Below are 23,569 nucleotides of genomic sequence, written 5' to 3'. Positions count from 1 at the left end.
GCTTTGCTTATATTCCATCCGCTATACAAATTAAACAGTAGGTAAATTTTGTGACTCGTGTAGCATAAGCGCACATGAAACCCGTAAGATTTATGGACATAATAGTATACATGAAAAAATTAATCGATTCTGATTGGCTTAGCCTGCGAATACAGCAGCCTCTCAGTCAATCCCGCTACTACGTACGAAACGCGAAGAGAGTCTTTCTTCGCGTTTCGCACGTAGTAGCGGGAGCGAATGAGAGGCGGTTGTATTCGCAGGCTATGATTGGCTGAGAGCAGTGCAGTTCAAGTGTAACACCAGTGCAAAAAGTGTAACACCAGTGCAGAATTACACATCGTAATTCTGGATCATGATTGGCTGAAAGACAATAGGAAATTTTCGAAGCCAATGATATTACGTAAAATGATGACGAAAATTTTGCGCGGAAACTTTGAAAAAAGTTTTCTCGAATGAGAAAAAATGGCTTCAAGAAAGGTCTTTTGGCACTTCCTCCACACAAATTTTTCACGTGTATGTTATTAATAAGTAATCATACGGTTTTTCTCGATCAATTTGGAATTAATTTGCAATTGTGAGTTTTTCAAAAATCTGAAATTGCACTCGCCGAAGCGGCTCGTGTAATTGCAGCTTTTCGAAAAACTCACTCGTGCATATTAATTCCAAATTGAACTCGAAACCGTATGATTACCTATACATACATTGTTCGAACTTCGGCTGTCATTCATTCGCTTCATGCTCCTGAACACTTAGCAATGTGAATAAATGAGTATTGATTGTGAATAACACCGGGTGTTGAATTTAAAAATCTTTGTCGAATCAGCAAAACGCATTGAGAGAAAATCATATCTATTTTAAGACAAAAAGTAATTCGGGAAATTGACCCGTTTGAAGATCCGTTACATTGAAATCGACAGCTAAATGCTGATTTTTGATAAACGTGAAAGTAACTTCTCGACATTTAATAGAACTAACACCGTTTAGTCCGCGCAGGGAAAGAGGCCCTCTTATTTTAGCCCAGATCACATACGTGGTGTGCTTCTTTAAAATGATATTCCTGTCAAATAATACTTCAAAACCATAGTAGCTACCTATCTCGCACAGTAATAGCTTTGACGCGAATTGTCCTGCTTTGGACGCCAAAATCTTTCCACTCGAGGCCTTCATTATCTTCAATTCTACCGAATAAGTATTGTTCTCACTGCCAAATAAGCACAATCCATGTAGCACTATGTCTTTGTCTATGGAAAAATTGATGACATCGTGATAAGGGTCAGAGTACAAACGGAGAGGACTGGTTGACAACGAAGTAAATCTGCAACATCGTTGAATGTCATCGACACAAGCAAAACCACATCTTTTCGTTTCTGGAAATCCCACTGGGGACCTCGGAACTGAACTCAGATATTTGACAATACTGACGATTTCTTTTGGAGTTAAGATTTCACTGTCTAACACCACACTAGCAAAATCTTCTTGCTTCATCGTTGGAAAGCGTATTCTTTTAATCAGATCTTCTCCAAGAATTTCTCTTTTAATGGCACCATCTGCTGCTAAACCTTGCCTTTCACATTCCTTCGTCGCCCACAAGTCAACAGCTTTAAACAGCTCTATCTCTTTGATCGTCAGAGTTTCACGCTCGACTACTACTTCAAGTAAGGATCTCTCGATTGTCCAAAATCCGTCAGATTTCATAGCCTCTTCTGTCTCCTCGTCGATAACTTCCCAGCATCTGTCGACCAGTTTTATCTCTTCATATTTTTGAGCAGAGGGCAGGATGCTGAAAACATTTGATGGATCTAAATGGTCGTGCAGATATTTCGTGCACTTCTCAGCCAGTGAAGGCACCATGTATTTCTTCGCCAAATACAACACTCCCATCACATTACTTTCGCTCAAGTTCACTTCATCGCTGTACATGTCACGAAACAACTCCAACAGACTGTCGTACTCACAGTCAGGCAGTTCAATAGAGTCTGAAGTCTCCGCCAGCTCACCGTAAAACATGGCTTCAAACACAGGACTGCTAATCGACAGCACAAACCTGTGAGCAGGAATCACTTGTTTACTTCTACCTGTGTCATCGGTTCTTTTGATAATATACTTCACATCGCTGAAGAGATCGTTGTTGAACATAAACTTGCTTCTTTCTCTGATGGTGGGTCTTGTTGTTTGCCAGTTTCTCTCGACAACAGACATGATTTCTGTACTGAAATCAACGTAGTTTTAACCAGGAGCGTTTGAGGTTGCTAGACCGTGTAGATTCGTGATAAAAAGTGGGTGGGAACTCGAGACAGCGGTAGATTAAAAAATTTGAATACAAGATTACTCAACAGGAAGCCATCACGGACCCAGCTGGTGTGACAGGTCACGCTAAGTGAATGCTTGGTCAGATACTCCTTATTATCAGTCAGATCTTCCCCGGCTTATTGTATCAAGAAAAATAGAGCGGGTTACACTCTTTTTATATAAGAATATTGTTTTTCCGTCTTATTTTTTCTGCCGATTTTGGACTGAAAATATTCTTGTGAATATTCTTAGTTTATAGCGCGTGGCATTTCTGTTTTCGAAAGTATTTGGTGTCTGGATGGTGTTAAAGTAATTTTGGAGCCAGCCTGCAGGTATCAAAGCCTGATGTGACGCTCATAACGTCTTGAAGAAATGTTATTAGCATCGAACAGACGGCTAGTGTTGTTTTTGTTGCTTTTTGGCAAGTGGTTTAGAGAAAACAAGAATTTTATACGGTTTAGTTAAAAAACATAAAATTGTATTGTATTTACAAAGTTTCAACTCACAAAATAAAATTCTTTTCAGAATCTCAGCCTCGGGTTTATCCTTAAAATATTATTGAAATTTTGCAAATTTCAGCCTCGATATTTGCGTTCGGAGAACGCAAACCTCATTTTGACCTGTGGCTTTCTGGAGTTAGTTGTCCTGTGCACCGTAATAATACAGAAAAATTCACATTCCTTTAAGGACACCAAAATGGCCACCCCGCTTGATTTTTGCAGGGGCATGTGACGGCTAGTACTAAGACGTGATAAATGTGAGTATGTGAGCAGGCCATGTGAGTCGTCTTTGTGCCGGATCTTTCTTTCCATTCAGTCGCCGTAGGCTCTGCCGTTTTGTGCTCTCAGCGTTGGATTTCTGTGACGGTAGCCTTTATAGGAATCTGAGGGAATTTTCCTTGTTTATTTCATATGTTCACGAACACGACTTTGAATTGCTTCGGCTTTGGGATGTCAACAGTGGGAACAGCTGTATTTGATTGCATTTGTTGATTAGTTCCAGTCGCGACAGATAGCTCAGTCTTTACCCGGTCGAATATTGTTTGGAATCGGTGGAAAAGTACTCTGAAGGCAAGATCCATCAGTGAGTTTGAACTAAGGAACGCAAATGTAAATACTGGCTACTTTATTCATCAGGGGAAATACTCGAAATACTGTAAAGCAACCGGCAGAGTTGACAAGAAACACTTATTAGGAGAAGCAATAAATACTAGACTAGTTTTCCCAATACAACAGTGGTCAATTTTGTCTTAAGACGTGTTTTATTTGGGATCGGGTAGCTGCTCTCGCTGGGTCTCACATGAATGGCTCGATACCCTTTAAGAGAACAAAAGAACAAACAACAGAAACAATGTCCCCAGCCCTAAAACAATAACAGCAGCTACAACAATAAAACAACAGGAGCTTACGAGAGTTCCTACACTTCTATTTACTTGGAGTGTTTGTGAATGAGATATAACAACTAACTTGTACTGTAACTGTGAGGATAGACTGAGCACAACTGGAGAATGCGCTTCCGGCGCTTAGCTTTGTTTGCATTGTTTGCGTATAATAATCCCCCAGTTGATTTATTGAAAATATGTATCTTAATAACATTCATTCATTACAGGACTGAACTTACATTACACAGACAACTTTCATCACATGAAATTACATTGTTTACGTCTTTTTTTTTTTTTTATAAAATTTTGCCATTCATCATTTACACTACCAACCTACTTTTCTCCGTTCATCTTTGTGGGAATTTCTTACCCCTGGCATTATTGTTCGATGTGTCAAATAATCTTACACAGAAAAATATCACAAAATGTACAGGCAGGCCCAATGAAATATAGATTCGCGCTCCTTGAGAAATCTAAAATCTTTTTAGTAAACAATGTTCTTGTCACTTAAGGTTTCAATATCTTATGGTGAGATTAAGGCAGGTTATTACAATTTGAGATTTACTTGCCATTTTCTGCTCTGTGTTACACTATCGCATTGTAAACATTTAACAACAGAGCCCCTTTATAACACTCTCAACAGCGTATATAGTAGAACTATCTGTGCAGTATTTGATGATTTTCTATATTCTGGTCACCTGTTTCCTTTGCAATGTATGTGTGTCGAAAACAGAGGGAAAATAACGCTAGAAGAACATGAAATAGTGGGTGCGTGCGATCTTTGAACTAGAAGCCAGGACAGCACACGGCTAGTACCACCGTCTCGTGAGAGAACTGAGTTTGGGTGATCGAAAATATTATTTCAGGTAAACGGGATTAACCTTCTTGATCTCAAGGCCCGCACCAGTTGATTGTCGCCGCCGTTTTGAAAATAGTGCTGTTGGTGTACTGGGTTCGACAATTCTTGCGGCGATCTGATTGGTTCTTTGTTATGTTGTTATAGTGTCAATGTTGTTCGCACGACATGGATATAATGACATAAGGAAAAGATCAGCTTTTTTTATGTCGTTATTTTCATGCTGTTGTGATATTACGTTAGCATGGTCACATTGCAAACATCACGACATAAAGATAATAAAGCCGCAAGTGTGACCCAGTCTTTATATCTCAAAGAAAAGCTTGCGACATTCGGGTGTGGTCGCGTATGTACTGCATCTTCCAATTAGTAGACAGCAACGTAGTCTAGTTTTCTGCGCATGCGTTACAAGTAAAGCGCGTTGTTCTAGAAAGTAGTGGAGTATTAGGGTAGTCTGGTTATTCGTCCAAATCTTTGATATGTCCGTGAAAATGCAAGCTTTGTGCATACATAGTGTAGCGTGCCTCATTTAGTTTTTCTGAATAATTAACGATGCCCAGTATTCTGTGCGTTGCTGTACTGTCCGTTTTTAATACAATTAGGATTATAAGCAGAGTAATAATAAACCAATAAAACAAAGTGTGGTTTAGACTTGTAGCCAAAGTGAAACAATGCTCAGAGCTTTGTTGTTGTAATTTATTTCAATAGGCGAACTTTTGTAAAATGAACGACGATTGTTCTCACCTCCAAAACAACTAATGGAATTTAGTTTCATCACATTCAATCCTTGAACTCTCAAGATTATGACGTAGATTTTTCCTGTGTCGTTGTTGTCATTGTTATTATTCTAGTTCTGGTTGTATATCAACCCAAACTGGCTTTTTTAATTGATACACCACTATTTTCTGATTATCTGTACTTGATGTTGCGGTACGGAGAAATCAGATGTTGATCGCTATTGTTAATGACTAAATAACAGGCCTTGAGCCGCCTTGCCTGAGCTCTGTGTACTGGGCAACGAAAACCAGACATGAGGTTGAAGTAATATGGTTGTGGGTAAGACTCATAGCTGCTTTAATAAAATATCAAATTCATCAAAATAAATCCTTCATATATGGTTTGGCCCAGTAAAGGTGTGAGCACTGAACACGTACAAAGACAAGCGGCTAGGATATGGGAAGGAGGAAGGATGAAAAACATGCTTTTACTGCAGATGAAATCGGGATAACACTGTAGCCTACATGGCTGGGCTGGTCACATGATCCTCGTTCAAACCCAAGAGGGGGTTAATGCTTATTCCAATCTACTCTTCCCTATGTTTAAAGGCACTGATAAATTATTAATACCTTACGGTGGCTGAACACAGTTTTTGATACCTGTGTTTCATTCAACTTTTTCTCTAAAACCCTTGATCCCTCGGTCGCCAAAAATGGCAGCAGCCAAGTTAACAACACAAACGTTGGTTTTTTGATGGTTGAGCTGACATATGTGCCGTTGCCATGGCAACATGAATAAATGTAAACGGGCCTTTAAAATCGGTTTTGTTTATTTGTAGAAAATCTAATCATTAGATTTTCTCTATAATTTGCATGCAACAAGCTTGTAATGATTCTCACAAGGTAACACCATTTTGCTAACAATTTAACAGAGAGGTCTTTAATTATCCCTTGTTGAAGGTTCACTGGAATATCTAGAATTTCCTTTGTTAAAGTTCGAGTATTTTCGATACTCCAGTTACTTATCTCCTAAAGTATTTTCGTGTCAAATTTCGTGAAATTCTAATGAGTGGTTCTCCAGAAATAGGTGTATTTCCGATAGTGCAATATTTCATTCAATCGCAATTTTTTGACTTACTACGCATGCGCTGCATTTAACTGGGTTCCTTCGGTAACAAAGAAAAAGCTGAGAATTGCTGGGTTCTTTGCATCGTTACCTTTTCTAACATATCTTTGTAATAAGTGACTAAAGCCATCAATACACTGCGTTCAGTTATAGAGAAAAATAGCACAGATAGTGCGGGTGTTGAGTAAATAAAATGATCGCTCTATTGACGGCATGTTTGTTTTTTTTTTTTGCAATCCTTGTGCGCGCGCTAAATTGCATCAGCAAAAGCGCGCGCGAAAACTGTGTTCGGCCACCTTAAACCGAAACTTAAGACATAAAAAACCTATTTCCAAGCAAATATCATATTTTTTGTTAGAACCTTTTTCAGAAGATCTTTGAGGCTGAGATTGAACCAAATTTTAAAACCATGCTAAGAACCCCGCAGATTGCAGAAAGTCACTAGAGGAAGTTAAGAACAGCGTGAATTCTGGTAAAATGTAAAACTTGAGTCTATACAGTCCAATAACCAAGAACTTTTCAGGTGATTCCTCAGTATTGTATTGCGCATCCCTACTGCGCACGATTTTCGCGTCATTAGCGCGCGCACACTTACACAACGTAAGAGATTTTCCCTCAAGTTAAGGCTCGACGGCGAAATAAATGCTCGTTTTCTCTTAAACGAGCATTGTGACCTATATTTCTCATTGCATAATCTTGGTATACAAATTATCCTCTTTAAGTTAAAAAATTGAGAAAAAAGTTGTTCGGAAGGAAAAAAAGATCTAGTTAAAGGAGAGCACAAAACCGATACACGAGGATGCGAATATGACCTTGAAAACAACGATTTTAGGAACGCTTTGAGTCAATGTCATTTAGAATTGTGTGATTTTGCCATAAATATATTACTTATGCGATTGCATTTTTCCATGTGGCCGATACTTTCTACCTATCAAGATTTTTTCAAGTATTTCTTTAGTAACGTTTGCTTTCAGCTACCGCAAAATGCGACGTCAACTGATGAAATAACGCGCGTGATTAGGCATAAATGGGGTAAGATTGGCCCATCATCTCTCTTTAGCGATAATGGTGGTCTATCCTTTTAATTGTATTTTTCGATACAGTGCCTTGTAGGGAACATTCAGGGAAAGTTTCAAAAACATTTTTCGGCTATTTTTATTTCTGAGGAATCACCTTAAAGTCGATTTTCACTAGCGCATTACTGATAACCCTAACTGACAATATTTTTACAACAACAATTTTAGTCAAACGATGGCCCTGTCGACACTACACCGGAGATAATGCAGCTTTATTTCTACGGCTAGGCCTACCGTGAGATTTAAAAAAAGCGAACAGGAAAAGAGAAGAAGTTAATGTCTTTTTACTTTTGTGGTTCGAAATTTAACACACGGGCATAGGCAGCTTGTTGTTAGAGCAATAAATTCTGTAAACAACGCTTGTTTTCAGCTGACACTTTTCAGAACGGTTGATTTAATGTTCCTGAGCGCATGATGAATGCGGAAGTTTGTAAACAGAAACTACGTACGAGCAGTGGTAAGGATAAACTGACGAGGAAAGTAAATAAGCGTATTTAGTGCGCTGAGCTGCTGTAGGCATTTTCTTTCAGATCAAACAATATCCTGTGAATAATGATTTTTGGCTTTATCTGCACGACATATCAGGTTAAGCGTGACAATGTGTCACTGCCGCGTTCAGAACGTATTGCTATCTGTTTGTCACGCATGTGTTTTCAAGTTACCCGTCAGGCTTTTCCTCTTCAGAGAAGCTCTAAAAATGCAATGAAGGATTACACTGAAGGAACGTTTTTTAAGACTATAAAATGAGAAAACGTTTTGGGATAATAACAATTGCATGCAAAAGTGGTCAATTATGCCTCAGGGTGTGATTTATTTGAAGTGCTTGTGAACGATAGAAGCACAACATGTAGCCTGCACAGATGGCAAGTTTTCACGTGCGAGTTCTTCTGGATTTAAATGAAAATATACGATCATATAAAAAAAAACAGGTGAACTAGAGTAGAACTGAGAAATTGTCGTTTGTTTAGTTATGTGCTTGTGTCTCCTTATTGACAATCAGTTGTTAACGTAACTGTAGGTCCAAGAGGCAAAGAGTAGCGAATCCACAGACTACTTTGACAATAATTATGATTTATTATTGGTTCCTTTGAAGGGACCAGACTTATAACACCATCGACGGACAAACACTATTCACTTGACTCTGACTGATGACTTCTGCTCAGGGTTGAAACGTCAGTCACCAACAACAGTTCTTTTCAGAAATACGTATATAACCTCACCCGGACGGTCACACTCAGTTTCCTCGCCGTTTAAATACAACTTTCTTATACCTTATTGGTACTTAATTTTGCGAATTTGGCGAGACAGTATTTCGCGAGGTTTTATTTTCGCGATTTCAACAGGCACATATGAAAAAAGGGCATTGAATTTCGCGCTGATTTATGCGTTCTGAGTTTCATTTAATTTTTCAAAAGTCTAAACTTTTTAAAATTTGTAGATAAACTGGAACAAGCAAAAGGCATTTTTAAAACTTATAACATTACTTCACAACAGAAGATAAAAATGTAACTACCATTAAACCCAGTCAGTAGGTTGTGCATTTTTCAATACACATCCTGTATATGTTGTTGTTATTACATTCTTATCATTTCTTTCTGTGATTTGAATTTTCTTTATGGGTGTTAAATTTCGCGTGTTTAAATTTCGCGAGCACTTTCATTCGCGCGTCTTTAATTTCGCGCTTTCTTTGCAATCGCGAAAATCGCGAAATTAAAGTCCCGCGAAATTAATTACCAATAAGGTATTCATTTTTATTGATAAGCAATCTGTTACAACAGAGCTTTTATTTACCTAAAATTACTATTGGACTATATTCTTTCATTTTAAATCTAAGTACATACTGACATACATTGCTTTTAATGCATGTTAGTTTTCAGGTGAACTGGTTCAACTTTTTATCTAAAAGCGGTCGCTTCTTAAGGTGGTTGGTACCAGTTTTCTAGCGCGGGGAGTAGATCACCATCGTGCGTCACGCGTGAGTAACACGCACGATAGAGGCGCGAGATTTAAAACCCGAAAGACCAAAACAAATATGACTGCGCGCGGCTTTTTTTGCGCAACGTCACTTTTGTACTGTTAGAGACGAAATTCGCATTTAAAGGAGGCTTTACCTGCTAGAACAACTTTGGTCAATCCTGTGTATGTAAGAAAAAATGTTTCGGGAATTCAATGTTTCTCAAATTTCAAAGGCAACTCGATCGATCGTGACTGCCACCGGGAGCGTATAAAGGACTCGCAAAGTGGATGTAAATATGGATAATGGACAGAGAATTTGTGTAAAAATCCCTCAGAGTAAGCCCTAGAGGTTGTCTTTAACGACAACTACAACTGAACATGATGTTTCAGCAGCAAACAAAACAAAACGCCTGTTTGGAGCCCACTCGCCCGCGCGGGCACAAGAAGCAGTCAGCGGTAGTCAAAACAGCTGATGAGCAACTGCTGATCTTGTAGAGTCTGGATTTTCGAATGCGTGTCTACGCGCGTGGAAATAACAGAATTCGCGAAGGCTTTTACATGAAAAGAAGCCCGGTGACCCCTTCTTTTTATTGTTTTAATATAATATTATTAAGAGGAAACGTGAGAAAAAAATTAAAAAATTGTACGGAAGGAAATTTGCACTTGTGCAAATTGTCGTTTTTCCAAGTTTACAAGAAATCGGCTCCGTAAAATTATTTTAAAATTGTTGCACATTTTCCTTTTCAGATGCCAAAAGCTATTGTTTGAAAAAATACTCGGGGTCACCGGGTTAATTTTTTAGTTATTAATGACTTAAGCGAAAAATCAGGTCTGGAAAATCCTTTTGGAATGTTGCCATGGTAACTGCTGACGACAAAATAACAGCTGTTTTAGGTCAAGTATAAATTTTATAATCCAAACCTACAAAAATATTACAGTGGCCCTGGTCTGCCTTTTTGTTCTATTCTTACAAAGTTATGAACCGTCAAAAACCTGAAAACTGGTACGAGCCACTTTAAGATTGAAAACTCGTTATTCACTCCTGGTTTTTACACGCTTGACGTCTGCGACAAATGAACGAAATGTTTATTGTTCTTAAAGAGAAAACAACAATTCGGAAAATTGACCGCTATAAACGCTCGTTCCATTACTTGAGTATTCACTATTCATAAATGTGAATGTTACTCCTGAACATTGGACAGAACTGACACCGCCTTCTCCGCGTAGCGAAGAAGACCCTAATATCCTAGCCGTTATGTCGTACCTCGTGTTTTTCTTTAAAATGATTTTGCCAAAAGACACTTTAAAACCATAATAAGTATATTGCCTGGCCTGTAATTCCTCTGAGTGAAAGTTTCCATGTAGAGACACCGAAACTGATTTATTTTTGGAGTCTATAACTTCAAGGTCTACAGAATACGCATTATTCTGTCTCCCAAATAAGCACACCCCGTGAAGCACGATATCTTTGTCTACAGACAAACTGATGGCATCTTTCGAGGCTCTAAAATAATCTAATCCATAGGTAGGCCAGCCAAATCTATTACATCGTGAAATAAAACCACATCTTTTTGTTTTTGGAAACATCTCCAGAGAACTAGAGACTGAATTGAGATCTTTGATGATACAGGTGATTTCGTCTAAGGTTAAAATTTTACTGTCCAAAACCACACTCGCGAAATCTCGTTGATCCATTGTTGGAAAACGCAATACCTTGACTAGGCTTTCTCCAAGAACTCTTCTTTTTGCTGCACCATTTACCGTTAGCCGCTGTCTGTTACATTTCTTCGTCGCCCAAAAGTCAACAGCTTTAAACAGCTCTATCTCTTTGATCGTCAGAGTGTCACGCTCGACTACTCGTTCAAGTAAGGCCCTCTTAATTGTCCCAAAACCATCCGATTTTACAGCCTCTTCTGTCTGTTTATCGATCACTTCCCAGCATCGATACGCCAGGGTTTTCTCTTCATATTTCAGAGCAGAGGGCAAGATGTTGAAAACATTCGACGGATCTAAATTATTATGCAGATATTCAGTGCATTTATTAGCCAGTGAAGGCACCATGTATTTCTTCGCCAAATACAACACTCCCATCACATTACTTCCGCTCAAGATCACTTCATCACTGTACATGTAACGAAACAACTCCAACAGACTGTCATACTCACAGTCAGGCACTTCAATAGTGTCTGTAGTCTCCGCCAGCACACCGTAAAACATGGCTTCAAACACAGGACTGCTAATCGACAGCACGAACTTGTGAGCGGGAATCACTTGTGTACTTTCACTTTCGTCATCGGCTCTTTTGACGAGAAACTTCACATCGCTGAAGAGATCGTTGTTGAACATAAACTTGTTTCTTTCTCTGATGGTGGGTCTTGTTGTTTGCCAGTTTCTCTCGACGACGGACATGATTTCTCGACTGACATCAACGTAGTTTAAACCAGGAGCATTTGAGGTTGTTAGACCGCGTAGATTTGTGATAAAAAGTGGGTGGCAACTCGAGACAGCGGTGGTTCCAAAAATTTGAATATAAAATTACTTAACAGGGAGCTCGGTGTGACCGGTCACGCTAAGAGAGTGTTTGGTCACGCCTTCCTTATATTATCAGGCGGAACTTCCCCGGAATATTGTACCAAGAAAAATAGAGAAGAAAATATGTTTCCTCCGGGTTACACTCTTTTTTTAAATAAGAATATTGTTTTTCCGGCCCAGGCTGAATGTTGTTATTTTTCTGCCGATTCTGGACTGAAAACATTCTTGTGAATATTCTTAGATTATAGCGTATGACATTTCTGTTTTCGAATGTATCTGGTGTCTGGATGGTGTTAAAGTAATTTTGGAGCCAGCCTGCAGGCATTAAAGCCTGATATGACGCACATAACGTCTAGATGAAATCAATCAATCAAACTTTATTTAAAGACGGTGACACTTACTAGTTAAAAACTAATGAACTTGTGGCCCTCTATAAACATTGTTACAATTTTAAAAAACCTATTATAATTAGTTACCTAATTAAGGATTATTTAAAGCCTAATTAAAAATCATAATGAACAACAGATCAAGATCTAAAAGTTAAAGGTAAAACATATTGCTCATATCATGCGATGTAAAAATAAATTATCCAAAAAAGGAGTAAAAATCTTGTACATACGCTGACTTAATTTAAAATGTTTATACAAAGCATTCTTCAAAGTATTTATTGATTGAGAAGTGCGTAGCAGGTAAAACGGTTAAATTAGCACCTTGTGTAATTCTGCTGTGCTGGCTGTTGTTTAGTTCTAACAGTTCGTTTATATAGCAGGGCAAGTACCCATAATCCTTATGTAAGCCATTAAGCATCTTTTGATGTCAGACTCGATGTTATATGGCACCCACCCTAAAAGGTTAAATAGATCCACCGTGCTATGGCGTTGTTGGGCGTCAAAGATGACTCGAGCACAGCGTTTCTGCAACTTTTAAAATATCTTATTTATATTATCATTCCTGCAGCAGCTTGTCCATGTTACACTGCAATATAATATCAGTGGCTTAATTAAATTAGTAGCATCATACGGCTAGTGCTGTTTTTGTTGTTGCTTGGCTATAATTTTGCCGTTTAGAGGGAGGAAAAATTTTATACGGTTTATTTAAAAACATATAATTGTATTTACAAATTTTCAACTTAAAAAATTAAGTTTTTAAAAAAAATCTCGGCCTCGAGTTTAGTCTTAATATATTCTCGAAATCTTTGCAAATTTCTGCTTCGATATTCTTATAAAATATATTCTTCTGGTTTGAAACTATACTCATGCAGGGAGCGCCTTGTTACTTTAAAGCAACCGGCAGAGTTTACATGAAACACTTATCAGGGGAACCAGTGAATGTACTAGTTTTTCCAACAACAGTGGTCAATTTTGTCTGAAGGCGTGTTTTAATTGGGGTCGGGTAGCAGCTCTCGTAATGTCTCACATGAATGGCTCGATACCCTTTAAGGGAACAGTAGAACAAACAACAGAAACAGTGCCTCTAACCCTAAAACAATAACAGCTGATACAACAATAAAACAATAGCAGCTGATGTGATCGCTTCCTCGTAGCAGACAACAACGTAGACTAGTCCTCTGCGCATGCGTTACAAGTAAAAAGCGTTGTTTTAGAAAGTATTCGAGTATTAGGGTAGTCTGGTTTTTTGTCCAAATCTTTGAAGTGTCCGTGAAAATGCAAGCTTTGTGGATATTTAGTGTAGTGTGCCTCATTTAGTTTTTTTGAATAATTAACGATGTCCAGTATTCTGTCCGTTGCTGTGCTGTCAGTTTTTGATACAATTAGGATTATAAGCAGAGTAATAATAAACCAGTAAAACAAAGTGGAATTTAGACTTGTAGCCAAAGAGAAACAATGTACAGAGCTTTGTTATTATAGTTTTATTTTAACGAGCAAACGATTTGTTACATGAGCATGAGCGACGACTGTTCTCACCTCTAAAACAACTGCTGGACTTGAGTTGTATCACATTTAATCCTTGGACCCTCAAGATTAAGATGTAAATTTTCCTTTGTCATTTTTATCGTTGTCATTGTTATTATGCTAGTTCTGGTTGTATATCAACTAAAACTGTTTTTTTTATCGATACAGTACTAGTTTCTTATCATCTGCACTGCGGCTCGGAGAAATCAGATGTCGATTGCGATTGGTAATGCCTTAATAACAAGCCTTGAGCCACCTTGCCTGAGCTCTGTTGACTAGGCAACAAAAACTAGACATGAGATTGGAGTAATATGGTTGTGGGTAAGACTCATAGCCGCTTTAATAAAATATCAAATTCATCGAAAAACTCCTTCATACATAGTTTGGCCCAGTAAAGGTGTGGGCACTGAACACGTACAAAGATAAGCAGCTAGAATATGGGAAGGAGGAGGGATGAAATACACGGCTGTACCGCAGATGAAATCGGGATCGAGTTTACATAGCTGGGCTGGTCACATGATCCCCGTTCAAACCCAAGAGGTGGTTAATGCTTATTCTAGTCTACTCCTCCCCAATGTCTTGATAAATTGCAATTTATTTAGATTAAACCGAAATTAAAGACATGGAAAAATCTTATTTCCAAGCAAATTTTTAATTTTTACCTTTTTGGATAAGAACATTCAGGCTGAGTTTGAACCAACTTTTAACCCGGCAGATTGAGAGTTACTAGAGGAAATTCATTTTAACAAGCGATTGAAAGAATAGTGTGAATTCCGGTAAAATGTAAAACTTGAGTCTATACAGTCCAATAATAAAGTACTTTTAATAATAACTGAGAAACTATGGCCTTGTCCACACTATGCCAGAGAAATTTGAAAACGCAGCTTTATTTCTACGGTTAGGCCAACTGTCCACACTAATCCGTCACGAAAACGAAACGTTTCTTAAACGATGACGTCACGATAATCACGTGATTTCCCTGACCGAGTTTTCCTCAAACACAAATCCAAAATGACCGGTGATTGTTGCGTTCTCAAACTGATCCAGCGTAGTGTGGATCATAGAAAAGGAAAAGCGAATATAAATAAAAATTGACTCGAACTTGACTTGGGCTGCGACACAACTCCTCCATAAGAACGAGCCAATCAAACAACGAGAATAATTCGACATGTTATATAAATTGATATGAATTTATAGAGAAAACATTAATTCGGGAAACTGACACTATTGGATGTTTGTTCCATTACTACTGAATAAAGTGTTACTTCATTTAAAAGTTACTCCTGAACATGTAACAAACTGATCACCGTTGTCTCCACATGTCGAATCAGGGCCAGTTATTTTAGCTTCTTCTTCGTACAGTCTTTTTCTCTAAAAGGACCTGTTCGTTGTCAAACAAGACTTTAACACCAAAATAGGTAAATTTGTTTCTCTGTGATAGCTCTGATGAAAATGTTCCAGTTTTAAAGACCAAAACTGTGAAACGTTTGAGATCCCTTCACCACCAATTCTACGGAGTAAGTATTATTCTCACTTCCAAATAAGCACACTCCGAGTAGCTTGATATCTCTGTCTACTAAAATTAAGATACAATCTTAACCTCTCGAGGGGCCATATTTCCATCTGCGGTCTGATAACGAGTCAAATCTGCAGCATCGTTGTATGTCACCGGTTGAAACAAATCCATTAATTTTTGGAAACACCATTGGAGAACTCGGGACTGACTTAAGATGTTTCATATCACTGACGACTTCTTCTTGTGTTAATATTTTTGTCTAAAACCACGCTAGTGAATTCTTTTTCGTCCATTATTGGGAAGCGTATTCCTTTAATTATTTGTTCTCCAAGAATTCTTCTTTTCGGTTTTCCATCTGCTGCTAAACCTTGCCTTTCACATTCCTTTGTTGCCCACAAGTCAACAGCTTTAAACAGCTCTATTTCTTCAATATTCAGATTGCCATACATGACAACTGCTTCAAGTCAGACCACTCAATGATGCTAAATCCCTCTGATTTCACAGCCTCTTCTGTCCATTCACTTTGAGATTACTTTCCAGCATTGATCCACGAGGTTTTGCTCTTCATATTTCTGAGCAGATGGCAGGATGCTGAAAACATTCTATGGATCTAAGTTATCGTGCAGATATTCGGTGCATTTATCAGCCAGTGGAGGCACCATAATACAACACTCCCATCACATTACTTCCGCTCAAGATCACTTCATCACTGTACATGTAACGAAACAACTCTAGCAGACTGTCGTTCTCACAGTCAGGCAGTTCAATAGAGTCTGTAGTCTCCGCCAGCTCACCGTAAAACATGGCTTCAAACACAGGACTGCTAATCGACAGCACAAACGTGTGAGCAGGAATCACTTGTTTACTTCCACTTTTTGTCATCTACTTTTTCGACAACAAATTTCACATCGCTGAAGAGATCGTTGTTGAACATAAACGTGCTTTTTTCTCTGATGGTGGGTCTTGTTGTTTGCTAGTTTGTCTCGACGAGAGACATGATTTGTCCGGTGAAATCGACATAGTTTAAACGAAGACAAATTGTGGTTGCTAGATCGTGTAGATTCGTAATAAAATGTATGTGGCAACTAGAGACAATAGCCGAGGTTAAAAAATTTGGACATAAAGCTACTTAAAATTAATAGCAAAATGCCGTCAAGGAGTCAGTTGGTGTGACCTGCCATGCTTAGTGATTCCTGTTTGTTATCGGTTGTTTCTTTCGTCGGGGCAATACTGGCTTAAAATTACACACACTTGAGGAGCCCCATATTAAAGCTACAACGTTTTCGAGAACCACTTTCGCTATCAGTATTACGAATAACAAACTCACGTCGCTCAAAGACCCTGAAAAGGTTGTTGTTGAACACAAGCTTGCACCCTTCTCTGTTTGTTTTATTTTTTTCTTATGTACCAGTTTCTCTGAACGACAGACATGGTGTCTGTTCTTACATCGATATGCCTCTTCCTGTTTTTTCAAATCTGACTGTAAAATTAGTTAAGTGCAATTCGTCACGAACTTGATTATATTCTCAGGTCTGTGGCATGCTTAATATTCAAGGAAGCGAAACCTGACTTCTGTGGCTCAAATTGGCACACAGCCTGGCGCGTCGTGTTACAGTTTAGAGGTTATTAAGATGGTTTGCGAGAAGCACTTGATGAGGATAAACAGCGAATTTCGTGTTTTTGGTGGTGAATGCGAGAATGATTCAGAGTTTTGTTTTCGTTATAGGAAAATAGCAATTCGGGAATTTGACCGCGTTGTGGCTCCAACTAACATACTCCTCATCTTGTTAGAGTTATAAAGTATGGGAGAAACAACGGCAAATACGTTGTTGTTGGTGGTGATTGCAAGAATGGCTAGTTCTTTCCTTAGGGCGTGATTAATTCAGAGTTTTGTAAACATCAAGAAAAGAATATCAATGGGGATAGCTTTGATGGTGGACCGAGCACAGCTTGAAAACATTTATAGTCATTTATCATAGTCCTTAAACTTGCTGACCACACAAACCCAACAAAGCTGAGAAATTAAATTTTGGTGTGCTCAGCGTTCGTCTGTCTAATTGTATTGATACGCAATCTTTTACAACGGACCATTTATCTAAACAAAAGTATTCTTTTCTAAGCATTTACTGGCACACCTTGCTTTTAATGCTAGGTATGGAGAACTTGTTTGTACATACATTAAGTTAAATAAAGTTACCAAACAGTCTTTTGTGAAGGATTCGAACAAAGCTTATTTTTTGGCGAACTTTGGTGGAGTTGAAATTATGTTCACAAGTGGTCGATATTTTCTTTAAATTTTTAAGAATTTTTATAAAATTGGATCAAAGTCATGGGAGCAAAAAACAGAGGACCATAAATTTTCAAAATTAAAGGTGGCTTTGGGCGCCCTGTACAGAATTTTTTAATACTTTAATCAAAAGTCGATAATAAAAAATGTGGGTCACCGAGCTTACTTTTGAGTTATCAATAGTTAAAGCTAAGATTGAGGGTGTTTTTAGTACGTAACTTATTTTTTCACGAGAATAATAACATCATCTTCACCAATGATTGGGCAGTTCTTTTGATACCATAATAGACCATTTGACAGTTGTCTGAGTGACCAGGCCTCTCTCCACCTTTTTGACGTCTCAAACTTTCAAATGGTGTCTTCAGCTAGGTTTCCAGAGATAGATGCTACTGATTTACTCGAGATAAGGGAAAATAATCAGAACAAGAACCTTCAGAGAAGCACAAAAACCTGGGTTAAAGTGTTTGACCTGTGGCAAGGGGAAGTGAGAAAGGTTGAGGAGATTCTCGAAGACGAGCTTGACGACGTTCTTTGCCGATTTTATGCAGAGATAAGAAGGCAAAACGGAGATGAATACGAGCCAGATAGCCTTGCTGTTATGCAAGGCTCTTTAGACCGCCTTCTAAAGAACAACAGCAAGAGTACTAGTTACAGCATACTACGAGACCTCAAGTTCGCCATGTTCATCTATTTTTGGATGCTATATGATTAATAGGTAATAGGACTACATGCTTGTCCAATTTGGGAATAACTGGATTCAAAAAATTCCTCGGACTGCCAAATAGACCAACTTCGATATATTAAAATTCAGCCTAAAACAATAGACCTCAGTACGAGGCTCTGAGGAATAACTACAGAGTTTGTGGGGCTTATTCCCCAGAACCTCGTGCTGAGGTCTATTGTGTTAGGCTGAATTTTAATATATCGAAATTGGGCTATTGGACTCGACTTACGGCCTCGTCCAATTTGGCAATCCGAGGAATTTTTCTCATCCAATTATTTCGAAATTGGACAGCATGTAGTCCCATTACATATACTAACTAGCTTTCATTTAAATGAGAAAAGCAGAGAGGTTTGTATCAAAGCAAGGTCACCTCCAGCTTTGCTCGCATTCATAGGCCAGGTAACTTAACAGACAAAATGGCCTTTTGTAGCATCAACATGATAAACAGTGGTTATAATGGCATATTAAAGTCTTGGAAAGTTCTGGAAACTGTTGCCATCCACCTTAAACAGTTGAAGACTTGAAACACAATAGCATGTAAGACTGGTCAATTATGCCTCAGGGTGTGATTTATTTGGAGTGTTTGTGAACGATAGAAGCACAACATGTAGCCTGCATAGATGGCGAGATTTCACGTGCGAGTGCCTCTGGATTAAAAATTAAAATAAAAACTCATTCACTAAGATTACGTGACCGAGTTACATTCGCGAGTAGAATCAACGAATTGACGTTTGTTTTATGTGCCTGTGTCTCCTAATTGACAGTCATTTGCCAAAGTAGCTGTAGGTCCACGAGGCGAAGAATAGCGAATCCACAGACTACTTTGACAAAAACTATGATGAAATTCATTGTGAATAACAGAATAGAGGCGTTTTAATCTGATAGTACACCGATGAGAAAATTAGGGTGGGGGATATAGCTTAATTTTTATGAAGCCGGATTAAAGTTAAGGGAGGAATGACATAGAGGGAAAAACAGCAAGTAGAATCCCCCCCCCCCCCCCCCAGTACAAGAACACCTCAGGTTGTGGGTAGTCTTTTGTTTGGTGTCTATGTATCAATTATTAACCAAAATATTTAATTTTAAATCCTCATTAAATCCTGATCTCTCCTTATTTTCTTTAAATCCACCAATCTCTCATTTATGTGATCTTTAAAAAGCCACCAAAACATCCTCTAAAAATTCCATCTGGCTTTTCACTTTATGCCTTTGATGGCATTTTTAGATGGCTTGAAACGACAAAGAGATAATGAGAGAACAGCGCTAAGGTGTAACGACAAACGTATCATGTAGACCTGACGCCCTTTAAACGTGCCGCTGACTTGCAGCCCAATGTAATATATGTGCTGAATTTGCCCACGAGTATGACGGAACCGTTAATTAGAAAGGCATTTTACTAGTTTGAGTGGAAACTAAAACTTCGGTTTCCTCAGGAAATAAACCGTCGCAACTTTCCCGCTCAGTTTTATTGATAAGCAATCTGTTACAACAGAGCTTTTATTTATCTGAAAAGAAAAAAGAAACACTTATTAACACATAAAACTTAGGCGTGCTTTACATAAGATAATACTTTAATTCAAAAATTAGGTTAATTTACACAGGATAACTAAAAACCTAATCGAGTTGCGACATATCAACAAAATATTCATCGTTTATAAAGAGAAAACAACAATTCGGGAATGTGACCAACATGAACGTCCGTGCCATTTTTTGAGTATTCACTCTTCATAAATTTGAATGTTACTCTTGAACATTGGACAGAACTGACACCGCCTTCTCCCTGTAGCGAAGGAGGCCCTGAAATCTTTACCGTTATGTCGTACTTAGTGTTTTTCTTTAAAATGACCTTTTTGTCAAACGACACCCTATAACCGTTATAGTTATAATTCTTTCCTTTTAATAGCTCTGAGGTATATCGTCCAGTTTTAGACACACAAACTGATTTAGTGTAAGAGTTCAGTATGTCTAGTTCTACATAGTAGTCAGAGTAAGTAGCATTCTCTTGACCGAATAAGCACACGTCGTGAAGCACGATATCTTTGTCAACAGAGACACTGATGGCCTCTGTGGCGCCATAGAGGTGGAACGTTACGCCGGAAGGCAAGTCAAGTCTACAACATCGCTGAATATCACTTTCAAATTGACTACTACATCTTTTTGTTTCTGGAAATCCCACTGGAGAACTCGAGACTGAACTCAACCGCTTGATAATACTGAAAACTTCTTCTTTTGTTAAAATGTCGCAGTCCAACACCACACTAGCAAATTCTGCCAGTTTCATGGTTGGGAAACGTATTGCTTTGATTAGGTGTTCTTCAAGAAATCTTCTCTTTGAAGCACCATCTGCCGCTAAACCTTGCCCCTCACATTTCTTTGTCGCCCACAAGTCAACAGCTTTAAACAGCTCTATCTCTTCAATCGTCAGAGAGTCTCTTACGACTACTGCTTCAAGTAAGGATCTCTCAATTGTCACAAACCCATCTGATTTCACAGCCTCTTCTGTCCGTTTATCGATCACTTCCCAGCATCGATCCACCAGACTTTTCTCTTCATATTTCTGAGCAGAGGGCAAGATGCTGAAAACATTTGATGGATCTAAGTTATCGTGTAGATATTCGGTGCATTTATCAGCCAGTGAAGGCACCATATATTTCTTCGCCAAATACAACACTCCCATCACATTACTTCCGCTCAAGATCACTTCATCGCTGTACATGTAACGAAACAACTCCAACAGACTGTCGTACTCACAGTCAGGCAGTTCAATAGAGTCTGAAGTCTCCGCCAGCTCACCGTAAAACATGGCTTCAAACACAGGACTGCTGATCGACAGCACAAACTTGTGAGCAGGAATCACTTGTTTACTTTCGTTTTCGCCTTGAGCGTCTTTTTGGACAACAAACTTCACATCGCTGAAGAGATCGTTGTTGAACATAAACTTGCTTCTTTGTCTGATGGTGGGTCTTGTTGTTTGCCAGTTTTCCTTGACGACAGACATGGTTTCTGTTGTGAAATCGTTTCCTTGAAAAAACTGATGAAGGAAGTTTCAATTTAGATCTTTGCCGAGTGGTTTTTGTGGTAAGATGGGTGGCTACATAGCCTTGGGCCTGCAGTAGTTGAAAACAGTTTGAATATAAAATTACTTTAATAGTAGGAATTCATCACGCAGTCCAGTGTGCGTGACCTTGAGCCTGGGGGTGGTGGTGCGCGGATGATGAGATTTAGAAAAAATCAACAGGTAAAGAGAAGAAGATAAATGTCCTTTAATTCTTCTGGGTCGAAATTTAACACACACGGGTATAGGCAGCGTTTTGTTACAGCAATAGATTCTGCAATCATTGCTTGTTTTCAGCTGACACCGTTCAGAGCGGTTTATAGAATGGTCCTGATCACGTGATCAATGCGGAAGTTTGTGAACGGAATATAAGTATTAGAAGTTGTAAGAATAAACTGATGAGGAAAGAAATAAGCGTATTTGATGCACTGAGCCTGAAGTTGTTTGAATTTTCTTTCAGATCAAGACATTGTCTCGTAAATGATGATTTTCGGTTTTATTTGCTACGCATATCAGATTTTACTTTGACAGTGTGTCAATGTCGCGTTTAAAACTGTTTGTCACGCATTTTAAGTTGCTGTTAAGTATGCGAGTAAAGGATAAGGTCAAGTGTGTTCAGTTGGAACTCTTTTTGATTACATTTCTCCGAAATAATGTGTTCACATTATAATAGGTGGATATTATATTTTAGAGTAGTTTTTACCCTGAGCAGATTATCGTATGTTATTTGGTTTTCACTCACGCCATTTTACTATCCAGGCAAAAGTAATCAATCTGCCGGATTGCGGTCAAGAACTTCAATGATAAGGATCTATAAGCTTAATATGAAATATAAACGCCGTAGTTGTAACAAAATGTCAATTAGAAAAAGCTGTATTTGTTCAAGTGTACCCATTTTGTACTCCATTTCCACCGTGGCTATTTTAACCTGTACTTCCTTCCTTAAAGGCCAATTCGTCTAACTCATGGCTCCGAAGCTTAGCCATAGGGGAATAAACAAAAGAAATCACATCAAGGTTGAGGGATAAATAACTAATTTCTTTAGTTTTAAGCCACGAAGCTAAGTTAGAATATTTAAAATATATCTAAATTGGCCTATTTGTTCTTGTCAAATGCCGAGTGCTGATTGAATTTTTGATCTAGGCTGGCTTTGTAAAGGAATTATTTGACAGTTTACTTAAGTTTCTTGTTATATATTTTTTTCCTTTAGGTTTTGCCTATTTGGGAAGGAACCACGAATGTTCTGTCGTTAGCTGTACTGCGGTCCGTGTTTAAAAGTCAAGGGCAGGTAAATTGTACTCAGAACCTGATATAGCGATTTCTTTTGTGGTTCACTACATACCTCTTACTAACCGAGTTCGAGGTCCGTACTGTAAGTTACGGACCGAGTTTTTTTCCCCTTCGATTTATAGCCCAAGCGCGAAACGTGCGGGTCATAAATCGAAGGGGAAAAAACGAGGATCCGTAACTTACAGTACGGACCGAGAAGAGAAGGTTAGTAAGATATTTATTATGTCTGTACTGTATGTCTGACGGGTTCGGAAACGATTTCTATTCACGCGGACTTGGAAAGGCTTCAAATTTCTGACTAACCTCGAAAGCAGAACGAGTCAGTTTGAAGCTGTTTTTAAGTCGTTAGCTGACTTTATTACATAATTTAGAGTGTAAGAAAGTTTTAAACTTTTACTTGCTATAATACTAATGCTTCAGAATACACTGCTCAGAATAACTTGATCTTTGCATTCGCTTTCGACAACAAATCTTGGCCTTCTTCATTCTGGGATTTATGAATGAACTTTTCAAGCCTTGTGAACGTCTAAAACTTCCTGCAGTTATCAGAAACACTGCTGCCGACAGAAACCGCCCGATTGTTTACTTCCGATGATCCTGGAAACTGATTTACACTTGCTCGTGTTAAAGCGAGGGAATCTATTTGACGAGAACTGTGACGGAGTTCAATATTTCGGTAATTGTTGTGACTAAGATGATAACTTTACTTCTAAGTTTCTTCGTGGTGTTCTGCTCAGGATGCATGACAGATCTGCCGATGGTGTTTTTCACTTAGCGATTTTAGCTTCACTTAAGACTCGGCAAACTTTGATTGTTTTTCACTAGTGCCTAGCAAGGTTACCGGCTGGTAAG

The 23,569-nt window shown here is 38.5% G+C and overlaps 4 protein-coding genes and 2 pseudogenes across 18 annotated transcripts in view; 2 read left to right on the top strand and 4 right to left on the bottom strand.

Moving 5' to 3' along the window:
• Positions 1–23,569, top strand: part of LOC145464371 (acyl-CoA dehydrogenase family member 11-like) — a 97,040-nt gene that overhangs the window by 9,385 nt on the left and 64,086 nt on the right. For all 14 annotated transcript variants that reach the window (XM_081448237.1, XM_081448240.1, XM_081448236.1 and 11 more), the window contains one exon: positions 22,638–22,715. In XM_081448237.1, the coding sequence (XP_081304363.1) occupies positions 22,638–22,715 (78 nt within the window). The remainder of the gene's footprint in view (positions 1–22,637; positions 22,716–23,569) is intronic.
• Positions 1–23,569, top strand: part of LOC145464380 (uncharacterized) — a 49,642-nt gene that overhangs the window by 16,331 nt on the left and 9,742 nt on the right. The window lies entirely within an intron of this gene.
• Positions 624–23,569, bottom strand: part of LOC145464384 (BTB/POZ domain-containing protein 6 pseudogene) — a 38,813-nt pseudogene continuing 15,867 nt past the window's right edge. The window contains exon 2 of the transcript XR_014041429.1: positions 624–5,536. The product of XR_014041429.1 is annotated as a BTB/POZ domain-containing protein 6 pseudogene (transcript). The remainder of the gene's footprint in view (positions 5,537–23,569) is intronic.
• LOC145463602 (BTB/POZ domain-containing protein 6-like) lies at positions 7,299–12,353 on the bottom strand. Its single transcript, XM_081447370.1, has one exon. It carries the CDS (start codon positions 11,807–11,809, stop codon positions 10,496–10,498), a length of 1,314 nt encoding a protein of 437 aa, XP_081303496.1. The 5' UTR covers positions 11,810–12,353; the 3' UTR covers positions 7,299–10,495.
• Positions 12,607–16,358, bottom strand: LOC145463158 (BTB/POZ domain-containing protein 6-like; annotated as a pseudogene).
• LOC145464378 (BTB/POZ domain-containing protein 6-like) overlaps positions 19,410–23,569 on the bottom strand; it is a 39,481-nt gene continuing 35,321 nt past the window's right edge. The window contains exon 2 of the mRNA XM_081448256.1: positions 19,410–21,194. Within this exon, the coding sequence (XP_081304382.1) occupies positions 20,018–21,194 (1,177 nt within the window). The 3' untranslated portion in view covers positions 19,410–20,017. The remainder of the gene's footprint in view (positions 21,195–23,569) is intronic.

The sequence above is a fragment of the Orbicella franksi genome, chromosome 12 (genome assembly GCF_964199315.1).
Source record: "Orbicella franksi chromosome 12, jaOrbFran1.1, whole genome shotgun sequence".
In the NCBI taxonomy this organism is placed as follows: Eukaryota; Metazoa; Cnidaria; class Anthozoa; order Scleractinia; family Merulinidae; genus Orbicella; species Orbicella franksi.
This window is presented reverse-complemented; position numbering and strand designations above follow the sequence as displayed.

Excerpts from the sequence above, each read along its gene's own strand:
- LOC145463602 (XM_081447370.1), bottom strand. The coding sequence starts at position 11,809 with ATGTCCGTCGTCGAGAGAAACTGGCAAACAACAAGACCCACCATCAGA.